This window comes from Meriones unguiculatus, chromosome 10, assembly GCF_030254825.1.
Source record: "Meriones unguiculatus strain TT.TT164.6M chromosome 10, Bangor_MerUng_6.1, whole genome shotgun sequence".
Classification (NCBI taxonomy): domain Eukaryota; kingdom Metazoa; phylum Chordata; class Mammalia; order Rodentia; family Muridae; genus Meriones; species Meriones unguiculatus.
In genome coordinates, this window is record NC_083358.1 from 88,774,626 (window position 1) to 88,791,648 (window position 17,023).

Here is a 17,023-nt window from a genome sequence, read left to right on the forward strand (position 1 = left end):
GAGCTGGAAGGGGGAGAGGGGCAGTACAGTAAAAAAACAATACCCATAAAATGAAAGACCAAAGAACTTTGGATAGTGGTTTAAAGTTTAAAGCACAAGCCTGAACAAAGGCCAGCCAGTGGAGACATGTCTAGCCGCCTGTGGGGAAGAACCAGCCTTACTGCATTCTTTCCTGCCCACTAGAGATACAGTTGCTAGGAAACTGGCCCCTCTCCCCTGGGACAGCCAAACAAGGGAAGCCAGACCATTAATGATTTGGGGGCCTTCCTATAGCCAATCAATTCAAAATGCAACATCCCCTTTTGTGTTTTGACCAATAGATGCTTGCCAGGCAGGAATTCCCCTGCTTTGGGCACACTGGGAGGGACCAGATTCTTTTTTTTTATTATTAAATTTTTATTTTTTATATTAATTATAGTTTATTCATTTTGTATCCCAGCTGTAGCCTCCTCCCTCATTCCCTCCCAATCTCACCCTTCCTCCTTCATCTCCTCCCATGCCCCTCTCCAAGTCCACTGATAGGAGAGGTCCTCTTCCCCTTCCATCTGACCCTAGTCTATCAGGTCTCATCAAGACTGGCTGCATTGTCCTCCTCTGTGGCCTAGCAAGGCTCCTCCCTTGGGGGGTGTGGTCAAAGAGCCCACCACTGGGTTCATGTCAGAGATAGTCCCTGTCACCCTTACTAGGGAGCCCACTTGGATACTGAGCTGCCATCTACATCTGAGCAGGGGTTCTAGGTTTTATCCATGAATGGGACCAGACTCTTTAAATTACCTACCTAACCTGAGTATGAGACTCTCAGCTCTCAACCACTTTGGCGGTAAGAGCATGTGAGCCCAAGCTAGCTTTTAATAAAAAGATCCTCATGTGTTTTGCAATGAGCTCAACTCCTGGTGGTCTTTTGGGGTCTCACGAATTGGGCACAACAGTATCATGTGCTCAAGAAAATAAAAACTTAAATTTGAAAGGTTTTATTTACAACAAATAAGGCCAAGGTCATAAACTGAAAAGCCTGCTGATTTTCATGTACTTTGTTAAATTCTTATATGTAGTGAATCATTCTCTCTATACCTCGAGTCAGTATTATTGATCCTATTTTATGGGTCAGGAAATTAAAGCACACAGAGAACATACCATGTAGGTTGTGGTACTGAAGATAGGTCAACCAAAGGGTAACAGGGTTTTAATTAGGGAGGATGGTGTTTAATTAGGGAGGATGGTGTCTTAGTTAAGGTTTCTATTGCTGTGAAGGGATACCATACCACGGGTACTCTTATAAAGGAAAACATTTAATTGGGGTTGACTTACAGGTTCAGAGGCTTAGTCAACATGGCAGGAAGCATGATGGCATGCAGGCAGACATAGTGCTAGAGAAGGAGCTGAGAGTTCTACAACTGGATCCACAGGTTGAAGGAAGAGAGAATGAGCCACTGGGCCTGGTTTGAGCTTCTAAAACCTCCCAATAAAGAAAGGGAAGAAAGGGAATGCATATACAAAATAAACCTCTTAGGTCAAAAAAAAAAAAAGCAAGACCAAAGGTATTAGAAGAAGAACAGAGCATGAAGATATGGCTGCACAAACCAGATCATAAAAGATGACTGCTCTACTGTTCTTGACTGAGTCCATTCTACATAGCCAGAATTACACTCGGTGCTGATATTACAATTAACAGTCATTAGAACTACTTGATTACTATTGATTTCTTTGTCATGCTTATTGACACTGCAAAGCAGTCTGGTAATGAAGTGAAGGGGTTTATCCTTGATGTCTGATGAGGCAGCAGAATGTTCATTCAGTATCAGATGCCAAATTTCATGAGACAGATTGCCAAATGCAGAATTTGTCCCTACCCAAAAGTAGATAAATATCTTCCTAATATGTTTTTTTTTTACTTTGAATATATAAAAAGGGTAATAATGAGAAACAAAATGAATATGAAACCGAATTTGAGAAGAAATATCTGCAATGAAAGCTCTGCTTTGCACATCACCCCATTTACCCATGGCAGAAGACCCTCTCTCTGACATAATGACTGGACTTGTAAGGGCAATATTTGAAGAACTCAGTGTTTCTTCAAACAGTCATGGAACACTGAAACCTGAGCTAACTGTAGCAGTCCTTAGAAGTCTCATAATCAAGTTGGCCTGATTTGGGATTAAATAACCTCAGTGCATTAAGGCAAGATCTATTAGTTATTTTTTGTTGTTTCTGTGAGAAAAATGCCCAGCAAAATCAACTTAAAGACGGAACAGCTTATTTTGACTCACAGTTTAAGAAATAATATAGTCAGTCATGGTGCAGAAGGCGTTGTGACAAAACTGTGAAGTGGTTGGTGACCTTGGGTTCACGGTCAGGAAGCAGAAAAGGCAATGCTAACCCCTCATTTCCTCCTTTTTATTCAGTTTGGGAGTCCACCTAGTGAAATAATGCCATCCATATTCAGGGAGGGTCACACCTCTTCAGTTAAACCTCTCAGGAAATACTCACGGACGTGCTAACGGCACTTTTCTTAGGTGATTCTAAATACAGTCAGCTTGACAATGAAGATTAGCCTTCACACAATGGCTGTGTATTTCTGACACATCATATATATGTGTCAGGCACATCATATATATATGTTTTCTTAGTGGAAAGAGCTGACAAGAGATAAAATCGTACTCTGTGAGGAAGACACACCTCACATTTGATTCCTGAAGACTGAAGAAGGTAGTTACAAGTGGCTGAGAAATATAAAAATAAGTCTGACAGGGCTAACTGATGTAAAGGAAGTCTCCAGAAAGGAGATTCTCGAAAGATTCACAAAAAATAAAAAATGTCTACTTAACAATCACCTTGGGAATGAACTCAGCACAGGAGTCTGTTTGTATCCTTTGTGTCTTCTTCCTTCCTTTCCAAACCTCAATAGCATCAGAAAGAAGCACAAAAGCTTGGATGAGAAAATCAGCGTGTGGGGAGAACACAAAGATGAAGGCAGAAGCCAACCGTGTCCATCCTGCTTGTCTGCTGGCTGCAAAGAGGACCGTGCTGGGAGAAGGGACTTCATCTAACATTGAATCGAGCTCCGCTGGGGTGAACACGTTGTGCTTGGCAACCCTGGTTTATTCTCTGCTACTCGGTTTGTTTCTTGAAAAAGATGGTAAGACATGCCAGCCTAAGTGTGAATGAAAAAACTATGGCGCCCACCCAGGTTCTGACTAAAGCAAGAGGGAAATGATTTTTCATCAAATGTCTGAAAGGGAGCTGAAGGAGACAATGTAAGGTTGTGTTTATGTTACGTGTCTTGAGTCATATTTACATCACATGTCATGAGTCATGTTTTCCACAGAGGTATGAATCTCACAAACTAGTCTGTTTTGGCCTGTCCTCCTCTCTGTCTCTCTGTTTCTCTCCTTCACTTAATCCATCATTGAAAGTATGTCAGTTTGACCTTGTCTGTCTGTTGTATGACTCTGAAACTGTGCCTGTGTGGATCTCTTGGACCTGTGTCTGTCTTAACAAAGGGCTTTGCTCTCTCCTATTGACCAGCACAGAAGTTACAATCTGGGGAAGGAATCAGGGATAGACACTTTACAGAAATATTTAACAGAGTTTTACAAGGTATTAAGTAACTGACTCCAAGTGGCCAGATAACAAACAAACACAATCACATCATGTCCAAATGCTGCTTTCAACATTCATGGTGGATATTCATTACAGAAAGCCGCTTCCTGCCTACTTTCTGTGTCTATCACAGCACCCATGCAAATACACAAACATTAGGGTCGGGACATAGAAAAACACATAATTTTAAATTACAGTTTTGCCTTAGTTTATGTTGTGAAAGTTGCTTACTTGGGAAATCCGACACAAATAAGGTTGATTTTTGCATTGTTCTCTTAAAAGCAAATTAGATGGGCTGGATGTGCAGTAGGACAGCAGTCTTAAGTCTTAAGTGACCCCAAACTGAATTTCTGGAAAGTATCATAATTCTCTCCCTCATGACACTTTCTGTGCTGTTAAATAAAGGAGAAAGTAAAGCTCTTTGCTAAAGACAGACACAAGGACACAGATACACAGACATTCTGTCTATGAGGTCCAGCAAATGTTTCAGTCTGTTATAATGCAAGAGATATTCCTCCTCCATAAAAATGAATCACCACAAAAAAGAATTGAAAACTCATATTAAAACATGCCAAGATTGCTACACAAAGTGTTCAGCACAAACTTTCACCCTCTCTTAGTTCCTTTTGTTGCAGAACAGAGAACACCTACATTAAGAGCTTAGCCAAATCGTGCCTTGAACTTAGGAAAAGTTCAATAAATAAAAACTACTGTTACTTTAACCTGGCTCTTGAACATTGGTGAGGGTCAGGTCACTCAGAATGACGTCCGCGTTTCTGCTTCATACGCTGTCCTTCCTAGTGCTTCACAAAGAACTCTATTATGCATTCTCTTTCACTTCAGACCTTCTATTTGCAGACACAAAACTGCTTTCCAAACATAAAGAATAAGAAGTTACACTTGTACATTCCAAATGCTGCAGAAAGTTAAATATTTGCAAAGCTCAAGATGGTGTATAAAACAATTCATTGAGACAGGCCCTATGAGAAGAGTTTGTGGGGGTTTCAATGACAATGGCTCCCATAGGCTCGTATATGAGAACGATTGGTTTCCAGTTGGTAGAATTGTTTGGGAAGGATTAGGGAGGGTGGGCTCATTAGAAGAGGTGCGTCACTGGAGGTGGGCTCTGGGATTTCAAAAGCCCACACCATTCCCGGTTAGCCCCCGTTTCTCTGCCGCTTGCTTGTGGGTCAGAGGTAAGCTGTCAACTCCTGCTCCAGCACCATGCCTGTCTGTCTGCTGCCATGCTCCCTGACATGATGATCATGAACCCTAACCATCTGGAACTGTTAGACTGAGTAAACATTTTTTTATAATTTGTCTTTGTCATGGTACCTCATCACAGCAATAAAGAAGTAACTAAAGCAATGATTGGCAGGCTTTAGAACCTGTGGGCATGAGAAGAGGTCCAGTAGGAAGGGCTGGAGTAACGCCAAGCATACTCCGAACCTGTTTATTGGCTGCCTGTGATGTCATTCAAATGAGGTAACACCACTTCCTGAGGCAGCTAAGCTCCATTTTCTCCTTTAAACTAAATGGAAATGGAACTAGCTCTGGGAGGACATAAGCTGACATGAGGGTACCATTGCTTAGGAGGAAGAAAATGTTTTAGAATCCTGTGGAAAGTCAGAAAGATGAAGAAAAGAGTAAAAAGACATTCTTGTAAATATTGGGGTGAATGACTACAAGGAGCTGCTGAAGAGCCTTCAAGGCTCGGACTTAGGAGAAAAGTACTTACATAATTCATCGTGGGAGACTTTTCTCTCTGGAACCTTCTGGAAAGAAAGGGAGATACAAAACAAGGCCATGCTATTGTGACCTTCTCAGGTAAGTACTTGACAAGAGTGTTCACTTCCCTCACAAGTCACTGGCCTCATTTCCACACGCGTGAGGCTGAACACCCCAGAGCAGTAGACAGAGAAGGCAGATTGTTCCATGAACATGATCACAAGGTCCAGAACTACATGATAAACTTTCCTGGCAGAGTGAGTTCATCCAGGGACAGCATGACAAGCTTCAAGCCTCTCAAGTGCAACTTTTTAAATACTTTGTTCTACAAACCAAAGGACTATGTACTAGTGGTTCATTTTTTGTTTGTTGTTTGTTTTGTGTTTTTATGTATATGAGTGCTCTATATGCATGTAAAGTACCCTGCGTGCCAGAAGAGAGCTTTGGATCCCAGTATAAATGGTTGTGAGCCACTATGTGGTTGCTGGGAATTGAACTCAGGACCTCTAGAAGAGCAGCTCTTAACTGCTGAACCATCTCTCCAACCATCGTAGACATTTTCAACACTGAATTAGTTCCTGTTTGGGGACGCACACTGAGAAAATGGAGAAGCAAACCAAAAACAAATAATTCTCTTTCTACAGAGAAGATGACTCCATCTAACATACACTGCTGTAAAAAGGGTAGCATGGGCAGCATCAGCCAGGATGCCTGGATGCACTGTATTTGAACATCCGTTGTGCACTAGGTCTTGTAGAATAAGCTGAGGCCTGTGGCTATAGACTCCATCAGGTAGGCTGGCCTTCTGATGCAAGTACAGAACGCCTCAAAATCAGCTGATGTGGCTTCATTTCGGTGGAAAAGAAGAAGATGAACTTATGTGAAGACAGTAAGAACTCACAAGCCCAATATTTCTAGACGTGATATGTTTGAACTTAAGAACACTAAACACAGGTTGAATTTTGAGAATGAACCACCAAAAAAAAAAAATGTGTGAAAACATTAGATCTAATTAGGTCTAGACAGTGGTTTCCTGCTGAGTTTGGATGCGATTCCAGCTCTCTTGTTCTGTTAGTGTCTGTGGTCTGTGGCTCTTCAGAGTGATCCAGGTGCTCGGAAAGGTTTCTGTCAAGGAAGCAACCAGCTCTCCAGATGGACTGTTTCCTGTAGTTCAATTGGTAACAGTTACTCCCAGGGTTTTTGGGTTGTTTTGGTTTTTTTTCCATCATATAAATTAAAATCTTTTGGTATGCCATGCATACCTTGTTTTCCCAGTGGCATCATTATCAAGTGGTAAAAAACTGAAATATAAAAATACTTGAGTTTTTATTTTATTTTCTCATTTTAGGAAATTTCTGTTGTGGAATGCTTGCTTGATTAATCAAAAGTTACAGACTTGTTCTCCCTTGACTTTGCAGAAAAATGTTAATGATCCAATAGGTGTTTAACATAGAGAGAGCTGAGATGTATAAGGTTCCCTAAGGACATGGCACAATTTTTAGCATTCATTTTTACTTATTCTATGAATGCTACTGTTTATGACATTATAATTTTGATTTGTAGTTTTTCAGGTTTGTCCTAACAGCTATTTATTTTTAAATCATAATTCATAGAAAAACCAAATGCCTTCCTTTATAAAATACACACACACACACACACACACACACATATATATATATATATATAGTCTAAGGTCTGGTGCACAGCTCATAACTATTTATCTTATAAATAGTCTTTGTAGAAGCAGAAACAGCTTCTGATGTAGACTTTCTGATACAATGCAGAGTTATTTCTATGCAAAAAAAAAAAAATGGGACAGTAAGTCTTCAGTATCTTTAGAATAAACATTGGGAAAACATTTTCAAAAGCTCCCCTTGCCTGAACTCCTCATGAACTAACAGAAGGGATGGCTGTGCTAGTAGGCATGGAATTCCAGCCTCTGTAAGTGAATACTACTTGAAACAGAGTGTGGGTCTCAGGCACAAGGCAAAGTGATAGACCCGAAGCTCAGAAGGTGTGTTTAGAAGAAATGGAGATCCATATGGCAGAATTGGAGAAATGGGTTTTCCCTGATCCAGTTGGGCAGATGATTGCTGAAGAATAATTTTTGAATCATTGTTTTATGGTGTGACGGTTCGAATAGGGATGTCCCCCATAGATTCATGTGTTTGAATGCTTAGCCATAGAGAATGGCACTATTAGGAGGTGTGGCCTTATTGGAGGAGCTATGGCCTTGTTAGAGGAAGTGTATCACTGTGGAGGCGGGGCTTTGAAGTCATAAATGCTCAGTCTCCACCCAGTGAGGAACACAGTTCCCTTCTGCTGCCTGCGGATCAAGATGCAGAACTCTTGTCTCCTCCAGCACCACGTCTCCCTGCACACAGCAATGTGTCCCACCCTGAGGAGAATGGACCAAACCTCTGGAAGTGTAGGCCAGCCCCAGTGAAATGCTTTCCTTTTGTAAAAGTTGCCTTGGTTATGGTGTCTCTCCACAGCAATGGAAACCCTAAAACACATGGTTCCAACCTTCTTGGTTCCACACAATGCAACATAACTTAAAATGCCAGATGAGTGACGTCGATCTGTTATTATATAATTCCTCTGTGCAGCAGAGGGGCCTGCCCACCATCTTCCTTGAGATTTCCCGGAGAGTGTGGTGATCTATATGCAGTACTACGCTTCTATATGGAATTTTTAAATATTGCGTGAAATTGCTATAATGTACATATGCAAGCCAGTGTGGTAAAGATCTGTGACCATTGGTGTTTTTATTGTAAATTCTGAGAGCGCTTATTGGACTTTACTATAATATTTTTTAACTTACTGTTTTCAGACTATTTTGGATTAAAATCTATTATACTACTATAAAAATGGAGCAAGCCTTTATATAATTCTGGAAAAGATTATCAGGAGTTCTGGTCTCAGCAATGTACAAATAATCTATCTGTCCTTTAAAGTTATTTGGATTTTTTTGCATTTTCATGGGTCCATTAAAGAACAAACTACAATAGGAGATGCTGAGTGAGTGCTTATCCATGCTCTAAAATTTTGGCAGTGCCAAATATTATATTAATTACTTTTCTTGTTTCCAGTAACCAAATACCAGACAGAATCAGCTTCTACAAGAAATGATTTGTTTTGGATCACAGTTTCAATGATGTTAGTCCAGAATAGAAAGGACAGAACAAAGCAAAAATTATACCACAGCAGGCCTAAAGCAAAGAAAGATACTGCAGAAGTGACCAAAGCAAGATATAACACCAAAGACAGCCTCATTTACCCACTTCCTCTGTGTTCCAGACTTATATTTTACCACTTCTCAATTATGCCATCAAGATATTAATTCATCATATCAGAGCCCTCACTATCCAGTCCTTGGGGAAAACCCGATAGCAGCACTGAGAGGTGTGCTTTACTAACACCCTAAAAGTTGCTTAAGCCAGTGATATCAGCAATCAAAGTTAAATACCCCAACTTCTAAACCTATGCTTTGCTTGCTTCAGTATTTCATATTTTCTGTTTTCTCAAAGAACATGTCTCCCCGGGGTCCGAGTATTGTTCAATGTTCCTGAATAAACTGCATTGAAAAAAAAAAAAAAAAAAAGAACATGTCTCCCACTCTTTAATGAAAGCTGGCCATCTACAAAGATGTAACATGGTCTGACACTTAGGTCACATGAGGAATCATTAAATAACCAATAGATGCCTCAAATACTGTGAGCTTTGTTTCTTAGACATCCTTGCAGTCTTCCAAGAAAAGTAATTAGACTACAAAGGGAGAGGGTGAAGAGCAGTTAACAAATAATAACAGATCTTGCAAGGAAGCAGAGCTGACCTCAGCCTTTCCAATTGTGTGGTTAACATAAGGTCCTGGCAGACAGCATGAAGAAAGTCATAGTGGATATACAGAGATGACTGGGGAAAAGCCCATCCAAAAGCATGTCTTGCTAGCTCCAAGTTCTGCATGGAAAAGAGCTGGTGCAGCATCGTATCCTGAGTCTACAAGTGAACAGCCTGGCTGAATTCTCATTGAGAGTGATAATCTGGAGACACAGTGTGGGCTTTGCTAGGACAATAAGGGATCCAAAGAAGTGAAGAACTGTGATTCCACATGAAGGGCTTTGAGATCTATAAACGCTGCTCCTCTGAGTGCTGTCAGCAGTGGCTGTCTGTAGTACTGGGACGCTCACTATACATTATAAGAGAACCCACTGTTTGTGCCTGGAATAACAGGCACTGACAAACCTGACGCACCGGATAGACTGGGCTCTTAATCTCACTCTCACTAAGGAACATAGTGTTTGCTCTCTTCCTCTGCCATTCTTTGAAGATTATTCACCCCGTATCAGTTGCCCTGAAAGCTATTTTATTCTATTCCTTCTTTCCAAAGGCCAACAGTGAAAATATCTGCCTCCAAGCATTAGCTAGCCCCTTCCCCTATTAACTACCTCCTTGCCCTGTTCCTACCTAGTATTAATTTTTATTTGTAAATACAAAAGAATTTATTTTAAACTGCCTTTTCTTCTGAGCCCCACCCAATCCATGGAGATCATTTTGTCCTTGCCCCAGCAGGTCTAAAATTCCATTCCCAGGGATGCCATAGATAAGCTCTGTGGGAAGGGGAGAATGAGCTTGGCAAACACGTAGAAGCTAATTCCTTTATTAGATAATAAAAGAAAAAGTGTATATATTACCCTTATGAAAAGAATTGTTTTATACCTTCATCTTCCCTCTTAGAAGACTTTAAAAATTAAAAATAATCAAGATGCTTCAGATTACTGAATGGATATGAGGCCAAGATGAGGTCACCGTCTGGTAGCAAGAAGTTTTACAGCATAAGCGTTCAGTCAGTTGCCTTGTTATGAGAGTTAGAAAACAATCCTATGCCTTCTCCTAGGTTTTAAACCCAATGGCTTAGTTGGGTGGGGTAATATTCTCCTAACAACAAAATTCCTGTAGCATGTCTATCATATATACATTCTATTTCCTTAATATAAGGCACATGAAGGAAGGTATGTATAGCTTTTCTCATCACCTCAACACAACACCTAGCAAAAGGAGTTTGTGAGATGCTGGATTTGTTTTGGCTCATGGCTGCAGTGAACACAGATCATCATAGTGGGCATGATATGACATCAGTGCTCAGCCCCTAAAAGTAGGAACTTGTGGCTTCTTCATATGGTGGCCAAAGAAGAAGTAGAGATCAGGACTGGAAACAAAAAATGAGATTTTTTTTTTCCAACTTGACACAGGCAGGATCATCCAGAAAAAGAGAACTTCCATTAAGAAAATAGCTCATTCAAATTGGTAGACAAGCCTGTAGAGCATTTTCTTAATTAATGATTGCTGTAACAAGGCTCAGCCCAGTGTAAGTGGTACCATCCCTGGGCATAGGTCCTGAGTTGTATAAGGAAGCAGATAGAATAAGCCATAGGAAATAAGCCAGGAAGCAGTGTTTCTTCATGGCCTCCGCTGCACTTCCTGCTTGCCTTGACTTCCCTTATGATAGGCCATAAACTATAAACTGAAATAAACTCTTTTCCTCCCCAAGTTGTTTTTGTTTGTGGTATTTTATGTATATTTTATAATGTTCATGTTTTGTATTTTACATCAATATATATCAGACTAAAACATCTCCAAAAACAGCCTCACCATCAAGACACCAGTTAAGGACATTTTGTACTTAAACTATTACATTAAATGTATTTGGACCTACCATCTTTTTTTTTTTTTTTTTTTTTTTTTTTTTTTTTTTTTCCTATCCAGCTCTATTCCAGGATTCAGACCTAAACTATTGTGGCTTTTTCTTTCCATTTCTGGAGTCCGTCAATATTATTAAATATCAGACAGTACTTTGTTTACTCTTTCAGACATTCCAGGAAGACTGCCTGGAAGAAACCAGTCACCTTATGTTTTGATCTTTGAAAATCCTTCCATATCAAAGGAAGCTATAAACAGGGCCAGGCATACTTCACCACTTTTCTCCTACCCATATTTTGGCACAGACAAACACTTAGACTTAGGCCAAAATCATCCATATTTTAAAAGCTCAATATTGCATCTTCTCCCTGCTTCTTTTATACAACTCAAAAGACTGATGCCTCTTCTGTTTTCTTTCTTTTTGTTTCCGTTTCCTTTTCTTTCATGATTTCTCTAAATGTTCAAAGAACACAAAGGAAGTTCCTACACATAGCATGTTTTTTTCCCCTTTTTAATGTGTTTTGTATGTATGTATATGTAAATGTGGTGTGTGTTTATGTGTGAGTGGTGGTGGTAGTGGTATGTGGGTGTGTCCACATGCCCATGCACACAGGGAAGCCAGAGTAAAAAGTCAGATGTACTGCTGATATTTCACTTTCTCCCTTGCTTCTTTGAGTCAGGGTCCCTCTCCCAAACCTTGAGCTAGACAAGCAGCCAGGAAACTCCACCTACCTTCCTGTCTCTGCCACCCACTGTGCTGGCGTTACAGGTGCATGGCACCTGGCTTTTTTCATGAGTTCTGGGAATCTGAGTTCCCAAATCTTCATGTGTAAACAGAACGTACTCTTACTCACTGAGATATCTCCCCAGTCCCAATTTTTTTCTATGTCAAGATGCCATTTAGCAGTTAACAAAGTAAATAGTGGCATTTCAACAGGGAGTCTTAAACAGAGGGTTGACTGTCTAAGGTTTGGAGTCTAGAGCCAAGGGTTGGCAGTCTAGGAGTTCAGGACCTTTCAAACAATGAACAAAGAATTGAACACCCAGGAACAAAGAAAGAAAGACTGTGAGAGAGTGAAAGTAAGCAATAACTTGAAAGCAGAAAGCATCCTCTGCAACAGGTCAAAAATATTCAGAAAAATACTAAAATCACACAGACTTAATTGAGTTATCATTTCCTAAATAATACATGCGGGAAAATGCTTCATGCAGTACTTGCCTTGTGCCAGTCAGCATGGGTGATCTAGGAATGATTTAAAGTGCATTGGACGGTATCTATACATTACATGTCACATAAAGGTCTTGAACATTTGCAGACGCTCGTATCTGCGGGCCTTCAAACCAGACCGAGGGACAACTGCATTTTCAAGGTTTTAACTTCTAAAAAAGATTTGCTTTGAAGGAAGAATTTTACCATATTGATGTCTGTGATGTATATACATAAGTGAACTCATATATAGTCTAGATCAATCCTCCATGTCTTAATTTTACAAATGAAGACCCTAAGAGGAAATGCTTCTCCCAAGCCCTCATGGATGTGTAGCCAACCAAGGACTGAACCTGGAGCCTCTAAAGCTCTTTCTACCCTCCTTTAACACTTGTTCTTTTTTTTCACTAAATCAGTAACTCAAAGAATCACCGAAGTGTCTGTTCATGCTTTTTTTTCGTTAGAAAAACTAAACTTTAATACTCAGATCATTTTACAATGAAAATAGGTATCCAGAGACAGGTGTGAAATGTTTACAACTGTACAAAAGACATATACAAATCCCTGGTAGGCAGTTGCATCAGGTCAAGCCCTGCTGAGACCCTGGGCTGCCAGGGTCACCTTTGGTCCCCTCAACCTCATGAGGGAGGGCATGTACAAGCGGAGAAAGCCCTCTGAGCCAGTGCTTTTTTTTTTTTTTTTTTAAAGAAGAAATAAAAAAGGTAAGTCTAACAGGCACTAAAATTATGAAGTAACTTTTTTGGTTTGCATTCAAAATGTAATACTGAATCCAAAAAAAGTATCTTAATCACACAAAAAAACTAACCCATATTAAAATATAAAAAAATAAGCCTAAATTCCCCAGAGAAATGGCTGGGGCTCAGTAGCCTGTGGATGCTGGTGCTGGATGGAGCATATCCTTCAGTACCTGCTCAGATCGCTTAGCATAGCCAGCAAAATTTGTCCTCTGGCCTGGTGAAAAGCAGCAGCACAGACAGCACTTAGGACACATTGGTCATGGGCTTGTACTTCTTGAAGCGTGTCCACTGGCCTGTGGTGTAGTTCATCTCGAACACTGTGTCCACTAACATTGTGGTGCTGCCCTGGCCGTCTGCCTTGGGCAGATCCTCTGTGTGCTCGCTGAGCTTGATCTGGATCACATCTCCCTGCTCCGGGCATGGGTTCTCTCGAGAACCAGCCATGAAGCCCAGGATGAGGGCCTTCTCTGGCCGAGTGACCTTGTTTGCTGTTTTGAACATCTCCTGGGCAGCAAACATCTGTTCTCTCGTGAGGGACAGGTTCTTCTTAGGTTGCTGAACAGAAGCAGGAGCCTGGGTCTGAGGGGCCACCATGGCCACTGGGGGTGTCTGAGCAATGGGAATGACAACTGGGGGAATAGTAGGTGTCAGAGGCGAGGTAGGTGCTGCAGGTGTTGGTGTAGCTGGACTCAGGCCACTGTTATACATAAGTGCCCTTTGTTTAAACTGTGCTGGCAGTGTGGGACTTGGGGTGCTGGGTTCCTCAGGTGGTCGGCTGGCTTCCCGGGACGGTGGGGCTGGAGGGGTCTCAGAGCTGGGGATGTAGGATGAGGCAGGCACCACACTGGGTGTAGAGGGCAGGTAGCTGGTGGAGGGAAGTGCTGGCTCACTGTTCAGAGAGCCAAGCTTCTGTGTGGATACCAGGCCAGCAGCATAGTCAGGGGTAGCATTTTCAACAACTGTCTCTTCCTTGGTGGGCTTTTCTACCACTTCTGTGTCTAAAGTCTTTCTCCTCCTCTTTGCCTCTCGGCCAGCACCAACTGTATTCAGCTCCGAAATATCCAGCAGCTTCACACCCCTTTCTTTCTGCAGTGGTGTCCTTGAAGGTGGTATTGGCGTTCGATTCCCAGAGGGGCTGAAGACGCTGGGTGTGGTGGGACTTCTGAAGGGGGCTTGCTTCGGGATGCCTTTGAGAGGGGTTGTAGTGTCCATCTTGCGGAGCAGCCCCCGGCCCTTGGCATGGAATGGCACCCCAGCACTTCTCTTCAGCTGCTGGGCTGTCTCAGTGGACTTCTGTAGCAGTTCTGCCCGCAGAGTGGCGCTCTTGGGTTTCCGTTTCAGCTGAAAATGTTTCACTGGCGGGGTGAGGGGCCCAGCAAGGGTTGTCAGGGCATTCTTGTTCAGGTACTGGCACTCCAGTGGTAGCATGGCAGATGCCTCGCACTCGCTTACTTTTTCTCTAAGTTCTCCTAAGATGTCTTGAACATTGGGGTTCTGTTCCTCGAGGTCCAGATTCAATGAGCCCGTGTCAGGAAAGGACTTCAGGATGTCAGCAACCATGAGGACCCAGGGATCTGAGTCCAGGGTGGCCAGCTGGATGATATCCATCAAAGCGCACTTCATCCCGTCCACAGTGCGGCGCGGAAGATGCAGGGTTCCGAGCAGCAGCTTGAGCTTCACGGCGGACGAGAGGCGGTGGAAGCACAGGCGGATGTTGTCGATGACCGCAGCGGTGAGCAGGGACGCGATGCTGGGCGGGGCCCACAGCTCGTCCGTGGCACCCAGCTTGTTGTGCAGCCACAGGCCCGTGTCGCTCTCCCGCATGGACGCCATCTTGGGGACAGCAGCGCGCACCGGCCGGCATCTTACGCGGACGCCTACGTGTCCCCAGCGAGGACCCCCAACATGGCGGCGCCCGTTGGCGCGGGGCGGGGCCTCGAGCGACTGACAAGTGCGGTTGCGGACGGCCGCACCTTCTGGAGGCTTCCAGCCGAGGCGCGACAACGGGAGCGAGCCTCCTTGAGGAGGCCTCTGGGTTTCCGTATCTCACCGAGGCCTCTGTCCATGCTTTTAACTACGTCACTTTATTTAAGGCAAGATAACTTGCTATTAAAGTACATACATTAAATAAATAAAAATAAACTTCCTTCTTTCACAAAAACTTTGAAATTCTTTTTAATTTAAATTTATTTTTTATGATTTATTTACTTTACATCCCAATTGTAGCCCCCTCCCTCATCTCTTCCCTGTCCCACCCTTTCTCCCTCTTCTCCCCCATTCCCCTCCCCTATTCCTCAGAAAGGGGGAGTCCTCCTCCCCTACCATCTGACCCCAACCTATGAAATCTCATTAGGACTGCCTGCATCTTCTTCCTCTGCGTCCTGGCAATCCACGCCACCCACCACCACCACTACCATGGGGAAGTAATCAAAGAGCTGGCAACAAAGTCCATGGCAACAACAGCCCCTGTTCTCCTTACTAGGGAACCCACATGGGGACTGATCTGCCTTATTGGCTACATCTGACCAGGGGGTCTAGGTCCTCTTCATACATGGCCCTTGGTTGGTGCATCAGTCTCTGCCAGCCCCCTGGGCCCAGATTTGCTGGCTTTGTTGGTCTTCTTATGGAGCTCCTGTCCCCTCCAGGTCCTTCTATTTCCCCACCCTTTCCTACAACTCCCTGTGCTCTGCCCAAATTTTGGCTGTGAGTCTCAGCATCTGCTTCAATCCCATGCTGGGCAGTCTTTCAGAGGCTGTCTAAGGTAGGCTCCCATTCTGTTCCCTCTCCCCAACCACCTCCAGTGTCTATTCTAATTGCCCTTCTGAATGAGAATTAAGCGTCCTTCCTAGGGTCTTCCTTATTATTTAGCTTCTTTAGGTCTGTGGATTGTAGGGTAGTTATCCTTTATTACATGGCTATTATCCACTTATAACTGAGTATAGACCATGTGAGTCTTTCTGGTCCTGGGTTACCTCACTCAGGATGATCTTTTCTAGTTCCCACCATTTGCCTGCAAATTTCATGTTTTCCTTGTTGTTAATTGCTGAGTAGTATTCCATTATGTAAATGTACCACACTTTCTGTATCCATTCCTCAGTTGAGGGACATCTAGGTTGTTTCCAGATTCTGGCTATTAAGAATAAAGCTGCTACAAATATGGTTGAGCAAATACCCTTGTTGTATAGTTGAGCATATTTCAGATATATGACTAGGAGTGGGGGTGCAGCCTTGCCAGGCCACAGAGGAAGATGATGCAGCCAGTCCTGATGATACCTGATAGGCTAGGGTCAGATGGAAGGGGAGGAGGACCCCTATCAGCGGACTAGGAGAGGGACATAGGGGAAGAAGAGGGAAGAAGGGTGGGATTGGGAGGAGATGAGGGAGGGGGCCACAGCCAGGATACAAATTTAATAAATTGTAATAAATGATAATTTAAAATGTTAGAATTAAAAAAAAAATTGAAATTCTAAATCCTTAGGCAGACCTTGCCAACACTTTCTATCCTGACACATATCAATGAGATAGGAAGTTGATCAGTAAAGGGTCTATAATGCTTGAACATCTATCATGCATCTATTATGTAGTCAAAGGATGGTCCAGACCACAGTGGGTTTTTAAAAGATTTCATCTTTATTTTTAATTATGTATGTGTGTTCAGGGAGAATATGTATGTATGTTCGGGGGTCTTCAGAGGCCAGAAGGGAATGTTGAGTCCCTTGGAGCTGGATTGCATGACAGCTATGCGCCTCCCTAAATGAGTATTGGGATCCAAACTAGGGTCCTCTGGAGCAGTCAGCTATACATGTTCTTAACCTTAGCCTCTGAGCCATCTCTCCAGCCACCAGAGCAGATTTTTTTACATTCAATCAATGTTTCTTAAAAACAAGCTCTTGAGGATAGAGAAAAGAAGTGATATGACTAAGGCTTAGGCCAATGCAATTTATGCTGCACTCACAATGTTCTTGCTAAGTACTAACTAATCGTGGAAGAGAAACCAAGGCTTGCCTTCGGGTCACCCTTTCTGGAGCTT

General features: G+C 42.6%; 1 protein-coding gene across 1 annotated transcript; it reads right to left on the minus strand.

The window, feature by feature from the left end:
* Nucleotides 1-12,672: 12,672 nt before the first annotated feature.
* On the minus strand, nt 12,673-15,250 carry LOC110559819 (negative elongation factor A-like). Its single transcript, XM_060392826.1, has one exon. It carries the CDS (start codon nt 14,824-14,826, stop codon nt 13,237-13,239), a length of 1,590 nt encoding a protein of 529 aa, XP_060248809.1. The 5' UTR covers nt 14,827-15,250; the 3' UTR covers nt 12,673-13,236.
* Between the last annotated feature and the right edge of the window lie 1,773 nt (nt 15,251-17,023).

Excerpts from the sequence above, each read along its gene's own strand:
- LOC110559819 (XM_060392826.1), bottom strand. The coding sequence starts at position 14,826 with ATGGCGTCCATGCGGGAGAGCGACACGGGCCTGTGGCTGCACAACAAG.